The following is a 12,544-nucleotide window of genomic DNA, read 5'->3' on the forward strand; positions in this document are numbered from 1 at the left end:
AGATATATGCTAATTTATGTAACAGCTCGAGGGCAAGATGAAAGATTTTTGGCTTCCAGGCTAAATGCTCCAGCAGCCAGGGAGAAGCCTTTCCTTAATAAACTCATGTTGGCTTTTGTGGTTTGCGGTCTGCCCTCTCTCTTTCTCTCTCTGTCTGTCTTCAACACACACTCTCTCACACACACACATACTCATTGGCACATATATCTTTTTAAAACTAACACTCTAACATTTTGGTTCAAAGTTGGGCATAATGTTATGACATAAAGTTGTTTTTCAACAAATACCTTTCCTATCTGATTATGGCAGTAATATATATTCAATATGGACAATTTGAAAATGCAGAGGAAATAACAAAAATTAAAATAAAACGTACCCATTACCCATATATAATTTTACTTTCTTCTTCTCTCTCCCTCCCTTTCATCATTCATTCATGAACTCAAAATCAAACCAAAATAAACAAAAACATAAACCCCGTGGACAACTTGGTTAATTTACCTCACTATGAATAATATATTAGAACAAGGTATATATTTTACATATCTTTTATCTCACACAACATACAACTTAGCAGATGGCCCTGCTTCTCATGACACTTCCTTCTCATGCTCCCATTCGAATAAAATTGTCATGATTGGTAATGCATAAAACTATACGCTAAAATATCAATCCTAAGGCTTTCTTATGGAGAGGAGGAGAAAAATACCATAAACTTCTAATCTATTATGTTTTCTAATTTTCTATCAGTTGGCTAAATTCTGACTTTTTAAATTTAATATAATACTATCAATCTCACTTACATTATTAGTGCTTGCTTAGATATGTAGTAATCAAAAAAATGAAATGTCCATTATGGAATAGGCCATCTACAAATTTTGTTACTGAATCTAAAACCTTATCCCAGCAATTTGAATGAGAAATGTAAAAAGACTGAAAACTTAGCCAAGTCCTCAAGTAATTATAAAATATTAAAAATAATAATTATACAGTATGTTTTTCTTGGAAGCAGTTTCACACATTTGGGTAAGACTAGAATATTCCATTTTAGGTTAAGATATTTATTAAATAAACAGTATCTTTTTTTTCTTTCCAACTCCCTTTTGCCTAAGTAAGGAAATGCATAGAAAAGCATACGAAACTATTCTTAAAAGTGCAGAAGAATCCTATTATTTAATATAGGAAAAATGTAGACTGTTATACTGATAGACTTACGGTAGTTTAAAATTTTTCTCCTTCCTTTTTCTCTATCTGAAAATCCCAACTATGTACATAAATCAGTTGTCAACTAGCCTAAGAGACTAATCCAACCAGTGGATCATCTATGGCAAAAGTGTTCCTTTCATTTTCACTTTTTCTCTCATATTTCTATCATGTTTGTGATCATTACCATTGTCTTCCTTCCATCTAACCACATCCCTGCATTCCCAAGCATTTGGGTAAAAAAAAATTGCTTCAAGAAATTCTTATCATATATTCCAATTTAGTGTTATTTTGTGTTATCCACGCTGTACTGAATTCTGATTTCATTCCTGTATAGGATGGGCTCACAATTTTATATGGATTCAAAAAAATAGTAATTATGAAAACCATTTTCAGGCACACATACCTGAAAACTGAACAAAAGTGATGTCAAGAGTCCCTAATTGAGAGGGGTCTGAGAGAAGAAAGGCCTGGGGAGTACCTAAGTGAATAGACTGTGTTATTACCTCTCGGGGCACATTGGAGGATGCAAGTGTGGAAGGAATGCTGAAAAGCACATACAATTAAGAAATCTCTATAAAACATTGCAATAAGTTTACATTTCTCTGCCACAGCGCCTATCCCTACAGTCTTCTTAAGAACTGAGTCACCTACCTCAAGGAGGAGAGAATTGAGAAGGCTTTCTAACTGTGGCTGTAGGGGAGTCTTCACCGTGCAGGACTCCAGGGGCAGCCCACTGTAGCCCACCCCTGGCAGGTGTGAAGTGGCACTCTGCTTCAGAAAGCAGACTGCTTGATGGCCAAGAGTGACCTGGTAATCTTCTTTTGCAGGCTACTTGAGCACATTTAGGAAGACTAAGAGCTATAATGAACTTGTTAGGGAAGCCAATCCATCACATTACAGGTTAAACCAGGAGTGATTTCCCCTGATAACCTAAATTACATCGCTAAGAACTAAAGCGTTTGTGACTGTCTAATGTGTACACTGACAGCAACCCCTTCCTTGCTAAGTGTGAACACTAAATATGAACAAAAATAGAATGTCTGATGACAAAGAAATATCAACATCCCGATTTGTCATCTGTTCCTGGGGTACCATTTAAAATGCATTCTTTTAACATAAAGTCACGCTCTTTTAAGTTTCTTTGATTTTTACTTTTGCTTCAAAGAACTAGTTACATTATTTTTTAAAATTTGTTTTTAGACTGGATATTCACAATCTCCATAAATGGTAACGACATGAGCATTAAATTCAGATGCACTTGAAGTGAACACTGTGCTAATTAGCAGAACTTTTCAGGGTGTTGACTTTATGAAAATTGTTGTTATTGTGAATTATTCTGCAAATCCCAAAAGAGGCGTAGTTTTCTAACTGTGGAGGACTGGGAACGTCTTAATAAGTGCACAATTTGAACACTGTTTGCAATAAAGTCAAATTAAGTCATCTATCCTCAGATCATTCAATTCAGCCCAGCAACGCATAAAAAAGTTCACATTCTTTGCTACCACTAAGAGCAACTATAAAAAAGATCAGGAAACCACCTATGAACCCTGAATGTTGAACAAATATTGAGTAAAAATAGTGAAAAATTTTTAAAAACAATGAAAATTTTTTCAAAAACATAGAAGAGTACAAAACTCAGTTTTCTTGAGCTCTAGGATGAGGATATTTGTCCATTTTTTTTTCTTCCTTTAAGCTTAGAGTATTATGTATTTCCTAACTCTCATTACGTGGTATTCAAAGACAGATTCCTCCAATATGAAAATATCCAAGATGGGCACATTTGGGCCACTGCAGACATGATGTAAGTGGTCCATAAGTAGCTGGATGACTGATATATCATTTTAGTGACTGACTTACTGGTAGGAAATGACTTACAAAGTCTGATTGCCAAGTCTTTTACATGTTTTCACTCTTTCCAAATAAAATAGTGGGAGATGAAATAACACATTGCCAATTAAAGCAATAACACTAAAAGCACCTACGGTTTCTACTTCTCATTCCTTCAGAGATCTTTTCTCATAGGAAATCGTGGTATCTTTTCCACTGCTAAGCTTTATTTGAGACCACTGTTTGTGTTTGTTCGAGGGTTAGGCAATAAAATTTAAAATTTATTTTTTGCATAGCAGTTAAGCATTCCCTTAGTGAGAATGAGTAAGTGTCCATGTAGAGCAGTTACTTGTGTTGAATTTTCCACCATTCTGCAGTCCTTATTAAGAAACAAAGTACTTTGGATGCCACTTTTGTAAGATTATTTTAATTAAGGTAAATTATTGCATGGAGCTACTAACCTTTAGAAATGAACTACAAATTAGCATTATTCATTTTCTGCGGTGTGTTTCATTTTCTGTTTAATAACAGAAATCTGGCTAACTCTAAAGGTCAGACTCAAAGCAGCCTTACCATCATCATACTGGCCCAAGCTGATTGCGAAGAGAGAGCCAAGGATAATCCCTGAAGCTAACCATTTCCAGAGATAAAACTGCTGTAACATCTTCTGTCAAATTCCACTCAAGGCTGATCTGAAATAACAAGAGAGAGAAGACACATTTGACAGGTTCATTAATCTGTTACAGGTAAACACAACCGTCACAGCATAGAAAAGCCTTAATGACTTCATAGTTAATTACCTGTGCCATACTATCCATTAACAAAGTAACACACTTGTTTAATGCGCTGGAATCCTTTATCTACATGAATTTGCAGACCAGCAATTTCGAAGTAAGGACAGTTTTCTGTTATTTATTTTTCAAGCAAGTAAGTTGAGAAGTTAACATACTGATAATATTGGAACCACACCCTCTTTAAAACTGAGACCCAGTGAGTGAATCAAATGTTAATCAGTTTGTTACTGAATTTATCTTGTCTATACCATAAGTTGTTCTACAGTAATTTAAGATGGTGAAACTACATGAAAATTTCAATGGACATTTGTTTTACACAATCAAGTAGAAAAACCCATCAGTGAAATGCTAATTCCTTTCTGGTAGAGTGATAAGAGAGTGACTTGACTATGCCAACTAAGAATAAGGATAAAGCATCAATTTTTACCACATCTGTCTTTTGAAGCATTTGAATTAATTTCAGTTTAATTCTTTTGTTTTTCTTTGCGAACTCCCAGTAAGTAAAGAAACTCAATGAGATATTAGCGGTCAGTGAGCACACCAGAAAGTCATGCTGAAAGAATGATGTGTTCAGTTTCCTTGTAAATTGAAGAAATTATTCACATGGAATTGCTCAAAGTCACCCTGATTATAGATCACAGCATCACAGAGAAAGGAAGTCTGTTTCTCTGATTCAGAGGTTCCAAATTCAAATGCCTACAGGGGACAAGAAGACAAAAGGGTGAATTAGCCTTAAGAGACAAGAGGGACGGTGAAGGCTGTGCTACACTGTGTAGTCCCGGGTTTATCTGAAGGGAAGAGCAGATGCTCAGCATCCTTCAATGGCTGTCATATGGGAATGCAAACCAGTGTTGACAAGTCATTCTGGTTTTCCAGAAGATGGTAGAAATCCAAATTTCCATGTGAGATTGCTCAGTGTTTAGATGATTGTCCAATCCTCTTTATAAACTAAATGCTTCTGGCAGGCCATATTGTTCCCTGAGATCCTTCAGTTTATGACTCCTGCCCAGGGTTCTCTCTCCTAGACCAGTTGTAGATAAGGTTCACAAGAATGTACAAAGGAATACTTGAATTCTGCTTTCACATGCATTTTATTCCATCCATGTTTCTGTTTTATTTTTGTGTGTTTTATAAAGTTTATTTGCACAACAGCATATACAAATATATGTGATTTATTTTAAAATTATATTAAAAGCGCAAGCTCAATTTTTTTTTACTCATGGAATACACAGTCTTTAAATCTCAAAGGTCACTCCACTAGATCACACACATTTAAAAATAGAATCTATTCTTCTTGTGTTTCTTTATCTAAAAAGAAAGCCTTCTTTTCACCTGGCTCTCACACATTTTTTCCCCTAACTGGTAAAGGACGCAGACTCTACTTTTATAACTTCCAGGCACAGATAGCCCAAAGAAGAGCCCATCGTTAGATATCAAGAGGACATAACGATCTATGCTCACTTGCAGGAAAAAGAAAACTAAAACTGACTAATGTCAGTAGTTGTCAGAGCAATGGATGAGAGTGTGGCTTCTTTTTAAATTCAAGTTCTTCAGCTTACCAGTTATATGACTTTGAGTACATTAAATAGCATCTCTGTCTCACTTTCCTTGTCATTAACGTGGAGATAAAATAGTAACTACCTCATGTTTATTTTGAGGATTAAACAAGTAAATGGCTATAAATATACACTCAGAATAGCGCCTCAAACAGGGTGAGTACTCCATAGAGCTTAATATGGGTATTTTTGACTCAGCATCTGCGGAATCTTCAAAGTGCTTAAACAAATATTTTCTCTATCTGTCTTTAGCACAGTTTTTAAGGTAGGTATTATTATCTCGGTTCTGTGGAGAAAAGGTCATGCTCACCAGCTCAGGGTTACCAAGATGACATCCCATCATCTCATCATTCCATAACAGAATGGACCTGCTCATTCCATAACAGAAAAGGACCAGAAAATTTCCAAGAGGACACGTGGTTCAGAAGGTTTCGAGGGATCTGAGGCCTAGACGGCCAGCTGTATCGCTGCCCTGTACCCTTAGGGAGCAATATTGCTTCCCTCCTCCCAATCCTGGAGCAGAGCCCTACTAAAATTTAGGCAAATAATGGCTTCAGTTCCTTTGTTTTTTAAATGACAAGATTAAGAAACAGAAAATAGTACTTAAAAAATAAAGAAAAAACACTTAAAGGATATTTATTAGAAAAAACTTAGAAGAAAAGCAATATCTTTACAAATGACAAAAAGACTAAGTTGTGTTCCTTGGTGGGTCCTTAACTTACCACCTTGACTTCCCTCTTACTAGCTTAGTTTTCACTATTATGTTTTTACAAATATGCTATTTTTTTTTGCTTCTGATTCAAACCATTTGGTTTCATTTAACAGCCTTCAAGATGAAAACAACCTGATGGATCATAATTTTAAAATCATTAAAGCCATTGTTTTTATTGTATCTCCAGAAATAGAACGTCTTGATGTGTGATCCTGTACATTTTTCTTAGAGGATCGTATTTATATTTTTGAGAACATTACAATAAAAACTTGAATAAAAATTCATTTAGAATAGATACAATACTTACCACCTGGAGTAATAAGAATATTCTGGAGAATGTGTTACACTTGTTTATTTTGGAATAATGAGAAAGAGAGTAACTTTTCTATTTTTTCTACTCTTCAATTTGTCTGCATTATTTCCAAAGCAATTTTAATCATTTTCTCTTTTTTTCTTTTTCCTAAGAAGACTAGCCCTGAGCTAACTACTGGCAGTCCTCCTCTTTTTGCTGAGGAAGCCTGGCCCTGAGCTAACACCTTCCTCTACTTTATATGGGGGACTCCTACCACAGTATGGCATGCCAAGTGGTGCCATGTCCGCACCCGGGATCCGAACTGGCGAACCCCAGGCCGCTGAGATGCAGAATGTGAGAACTTAACCACTGCGCCACCGGGCCAGCCTTGCAATCTTAATAATTGTAATGGGCTCAATATTTATAGCAACCTGAACGAAAGTTATGACTCACCACATCAACCTGATACCCCAAAACATAGAGCACATACTGACTTAAGAAAATCCTGCCTTCTAAATAAAGACATAGTGAGAAGATACCTCCTGGAAAGATGCTAGGATTCTCCAGTCAAAAGACTAAGGACCAGCATGTTCAATAGACTTATTGTGCCACTCAGACGACAGTCTACTTTCCAGTGGTACTTCTGTCATCAAATAAGTTGGAACAGATAGAACACTTTAGACAATCAACAATTTTCATTACTAGTTTTACAATCTCTAGAATTACAGACAAAGTTCTTATGGGAGATGGAACCCCAAATCTTCTTAAATGATTGTAGGTAAATGAAAGGCATTTCAAACAACACCTCCAATGTTGTACCTTTATAATAAATTCCATATCAAACTCTGCCATTGTTCTCTGAGTACAAATTTTCCCCCCAGATCTCCTTGGCCAATAATATTATGCTATGGCAATCTAAAGCATGCCTAGTTCTTAAAAGGAATGTAACTGACCCATCAGTAAGTTCATTGCACTTGCTTTTCAGGTGATAATTTAATTGGCATATTCAACACTCTGGTATAGCTAATACAGATATGGTTTTGCAATAGTGATTTGGGAATAGTATTGTCTTGTCAAAAATATTGGGAAAGAAAACAGCTTTCCCAGTTACGTTACAGTAGTACATGTAAGTGGCTTGAGTTTCATGAAATTTACAAGGCGTTTTCTGTAGGCTTAAGAATATTTTACCACAATTATTCAAGATGCAATATACCAAGTATGAATTTCACATCATTTGTATCCCCCACCAGATAAAGCTCACATTCATTTCCATGGCATTCCATGCTCTTAGAAATTCATTTGTTCAACAAGCATTCATGGAGAGTCTATGAAGTACCACTCACTCATCCAGGTAGTTGGAAAATATCAATGTAAAAAGCCCACTCATATCTCTGCCCTCAAGAATCCTACATTCAACATGAAGATAGACAAACACTATGCATAAACAAGTTACATAACATGTTAAAAGGTAAGTAACATGAAAATATCAGTTTGCATTTTAAAAATTTTATACTGTCACTTTACACTTGATTGTCGTTGAGAAAATGAAGTAAGATTATATGAAGAAACCAGAATGTTTTCTGATAATGTAACTGAAGGAGAACTTTACAAGGAAAGAGTACTTATTCCAACAGCCCTGGCTGAAAGCACCCTTGATAGTATCTACTGCCCTGAGTACAGATTGCTGTTCATCTCTTGGAAGGAGAAAAAAGGTTTTTCACCACGTTTTACTTTCAAGCAGCATAAATTTCAAGGCTGGCAATGCACAAAGCTCTGCCCTTTACATGTTTATCTCTGATCGCTGCATCGGGGTTGGTTGCGGTGGCAGATGACAAAAGCAGCCACAGTTGACATCACAGTGGTTTTCCCACTGAAATATTTTTGACAATGTCAACTATCTTTTTAGCTTCTGTCTCTGACTGCTATGTGAAAAACCACTAATTTCCTTGATATATCAAAGTTTGGAGCCCGCTGCCAATAGTGTGATGAGAAATCCCCTATCAATACCGTGTCAGGCAGGAAGCTGGGATCTCTCCATGAAGCGGGACTTGGACACATGCATCTGCCCTTCAACAGTCTGTTCACTCAAACTCTGGTGCCTCCTATCTCTGACAGCATCTAGATAGAGCTATAAAAATGAAACCTGTCACAGTTCAGTATTCCTTACAAGAAATATATCCTGTCTACATGCTAGAATAAAGCAAACTTCCTTCAAAGCAGCCTCAGCTATCAGATTGAAAACACGAGGCTTTCCAGAGTCACCACATCTCCCCACACCAAATATGAATTTCCTTAACTGACTGGTTGGAAAGCTCTCCTCCACCTCACCATGGTGGGAAACGTCAAGATTTTCATTGCTCCAGAGAATCGTTATCACTCATATGCATGACTGGATGAATCTTCTTTTGCTTCTTTCTTTCTCTGTAATATGAACTTCAAGAAATAAATTTCAGAGATTCTTTCAGATATATTCCCTCTTTCTAGATTACTTTATACTTTTTCCATTATTATAATTTATATGTAATTTGTATTAAATATCTCTAAAATATATTTGTTTATACTTTTATATTACATACTTACATATGATATATTTATAAAATATACTCATATAATATAGAAGATATAATGAAATATGTTTCTATGTAATACAAAGTATATCATATTTTGTGTAATATAAAATATAGTAAAATATATTTATATAACTTTATATCACATTTTTACACATAAAATCTATGTACAGAAATACATTGATATTTTATTGAAATTTATACTATCCATATACAAATAATGATATTATCTCTCATTTATATTTTCTTTCAGTCATGAGCTGGATTCTGCTTCAAGGACAGAAATGGCCAGACTGTAGCTAATTCCAGGCAAGGGCAGTAAATTAACCTATGTTTTCACTGGGCACTGTGAGATCTAAGGCTCCTCACCAGCCTGGCCCAGACAAATCAGGCTTATCTGATCTTTGCTGGAGCTTACAGCTTGTTGACATGCCACAACGTCTGAGTATACCTTGGCTGTCCACTTTAAAATGTATATTTATTTGTGCTCTTGCTCTCTCTCCGTATATATACATATATATAAACACACATACACACACTCTCACTATATATATATATATATATATATATATATATATATATTTACACACATACATTCTCAATGTGGTAGAATCAAAGAAAGCTGATGAAAATAATTTCAAAATGAGGAAGAGAAGAAATCCATAGGAACTAATCTTGCCGTCACTGCAATTATTTATAGACAATGTGCTGAATTTCAGTTTTAAACATTTTAATTATATACTCGATAGTTGTAAACATTAAACGAGACTGATTTAACTCAAAATACATTATTTCCTGAAACCACATGATATACATAAGGAAAGTCCAAGTTTGGACATTCTTCTACAAACTTTGGTGCACCTTTAGAAAATTCAATCAGTAACAACATGACAGCAAGGGTCTATCCTTTTTTAAATGGTAGTTTTAATCATAAAACTCTAATAAAGGAGGAAGAGATATTGGTTTTCTTTTTGGGTAATACTCCTCACCAAGAAAACAAATTACTGACAAATGTAATTAGCCTATTTACATTTATAGATTGTATCCTACTAGAAAAAGTTCAATTTTTAATTTAATCAATACAAGTATAAACCATTATTTTATAATAATAAGCTAGTCATACTAGTTGGCTTAATAAAATGTGCATAAATCAAAATTTTAAAAAGAGAGTGGATTTCAATATGTATGTCCACTATTACTATCTTATTGCATACTCTTTCTAGTGTTTATACATGCATTTACTCAATAAGAATTTATTGCATGATATTGAGTACACGTCAGACTCTCTGCTTCTACTGCAGAAATAAATCAGTTTAGTTTCCTTGCAATGACTTTGCTATTGAGCAAGTACCATATTTCATATTTGCCATAACATATCATTTCAAAGTACTTTAGGAAAATGATTCTAAATTAGGAAGCAATGAATTTTAATTTCCAATTTTAAGGGATTTCCAATGAATCCATGTTTTCTGAACTATAATCTAAAAGCTAGTCTTAAACATAAAGATATTTCTCACAATTTCTTGGAAAAATAACAAGAAAAAGCTTAGTTTGAAAGGAGCCAGCACTCTGAAATAGAAAAAGCTCAAGCATTATTTTCTCTGTGGGGTGCTTAACATAAAAATATAACCAAGTAAATTTAAAACTATATTTGAAAGCTCAGGAAAGTGTATGCATGGTTTTAAAAGGAAGCCTGAAGGAGAGTTCTGTGTAATATTTCTGGCATAGGAAGCAGATTATGACTAATATTATTGTTTGATGAGGGTTAAACATTTCAAGAAACACAAATAGATTAATGAATAAATTATTTTTCTCTTAGAGTAAATCCATTAACAAAAATCAAAGTATTAAGACAGTCAAGAGAGATTGAAGTTGAAAGTGTGAAAACGCCAGTGACTTTTCTTTTTTCTTTCTTTTTTTTAAGGCAGATTAGCCCTGAGCTAACTACTCCCAATCCTCCTCTTTTTGCTAAGGAAGACTGGCCCTGAGCTAACATCCATGCCCATCTTCCTCTATTTTATATGTGGGACGCCTACCACAGCATGGCTTTTCCCAAGAGGTGCCATATCTGCACCCAGGATCCGAACTGGCGATCCCTGGGGCACCAAAGAGGAACGTCCACACTTAACTGCTATGCCACCGGGCTGGCCCCGCAAGTGACTTTTTTGATGTATTATAGTAAAAAGTCCTGACCTTGTGATGAGAGAGACTCATGGCACATTCCTAGCTCTTCACTTCTTTGCCATATAAATGGTAAACTAGTGAGAACTTGTGAGACTTTTGTTAAAATTAGGATAATAAAAACCATTTTATTCTGCTGTAGTTAACAGATGAAAACCTGAATGACAAAAAAAAATCATAGGAGCACTGAAGAATATTCATTTTCAAGTTTTACTGTGTACCTGTTTATTGAATGCTGATTCTGGACAGTATAATTTATAAGATGCAGAAACTACAGACATGTGAGAAAAAAACTGAATGAATGAATAATGAATGAATACATAAATAAATAATGGTCCATGTGGAGTTTCCAGTCTAATGGGGTATGAGAGTCACACCCTAAAGTGGCCCACAATGAATTGCACGGTTTTATAATCCCCTCCTATAGTATGCAGGTGGAATCTGCGACTTCCCTATAACTAATAGAATATGGTGAAGGTAATGAGATGCCATCCCCTGATTCAGTTAAGTTGTTTAAGACTCACTCTTAGCACATTGGAAAAAGAGACATTTTCCATCTGAGCTTGAAGATGCAAATATTTATGTTGAGAACTGCCTATGGAGAGGGACATATGACAGGTAACTACTTGTACCTGAGAGTGGCCTCCAGACAACAGCCCTCAGTCATACAACCAAAAGCAAGTGCATTCCGCCAGCTATCTAAATGAGCTTTATAAGGGATTCTTCCCAATTAATGCTATAGATGAGAATGCAGATCAGCAGGCACTTGATCGCAGCCTTGCAAGACACTAAGCAGAGGACACAGGTAAGTTGTGGCCAGACTCCTGATGCATGGAAACTATGAAATGATCCACGTGAGTTGTTTTAAGCAATTCATATCTAGCAATAGAAATTAATACACAGAAGGATCTAATGAAAAATGTATGTATGCAAAATGTCAATCAGTTCAGTGTTTGTTCTAAATCTTTAGATGATGGTTACTTCTGGGATTGAGGATGCGAATGGAAGTATTAAACACAATTGAAGCGGGAAATATACACGCAACAAAGAAGAAAGTCGTCTTGCACAGACCAATTGTAGTTTCAATGAAATAAGTGTATGAACAACACAACCTCCAGCACTGTGGTACAACAATTAAAAATTCTATAAGTGGTGCCTGTGGTGAGGTATACATGGAAGTCTCATGCACAAACACTGTTTTCCTGGAGTTACTTGTAAGTGATAAGATCACTAAAGAATAAAAGGCCCCAAATAGTCAATTTTAACTACCTTATTCTATTTCTTGGATCTTGAATTAAGTTCTTTTAAGAAGATTGTTTACAAAACAAATTAACCAGAATGATATAACTATATCCTTAACTGCCAAACCTTTTAGAGTAAAATATATTTTAATTGTATGTATATTACTA

The 12,544-nt window shown here is 35.2% G+C and overlaps 1 protein-coding gene across 5 annotated transcripts in view; it reads right to left on the reverse strand.

Moving 5' to 3' along the window:
• The window catches only part of PCDH15 (protocadherin related 15), a 1,592,394-nt gene that overhangs the window by 741,661 nt on the left and 838,189 nt on the right, over nucleotides 1-12,544 (reverse strand). For all 5 annotated transcript variants that reach the window (XM_070487986.1, XM_070487962.1, XM_070487971.1 and 2 more), the window contains one exon: nucleotides 3,607-3,725. In XM_070487986.1, coding sequence (XP_070344087.1) covers nucleotides 3,607-3,697 — 91 coding nt within the window. In that variant the 5' untranslated portion in view covers nucleotides 3,698-3,725. The remainder of the gene's footprint in view (nucleotides 1-3,606; nucleotides 3,726-12,544) is intronic.

The sequence above is a fragment of the Equus asinus genome, chromosome 2, assembly GCF_041296235.1.
Source record: "Equus asinus isolate D_3611 breed Donkey chromosome 2, EquAss-T2T_v2, whole genome shotgun sequence".
Classification (NCBI taxonomy): Eukaryota; Metazoa; Chordata; class Mammalia; order Perissodactyla; family Equidae; genus Equus; species Equus asinus.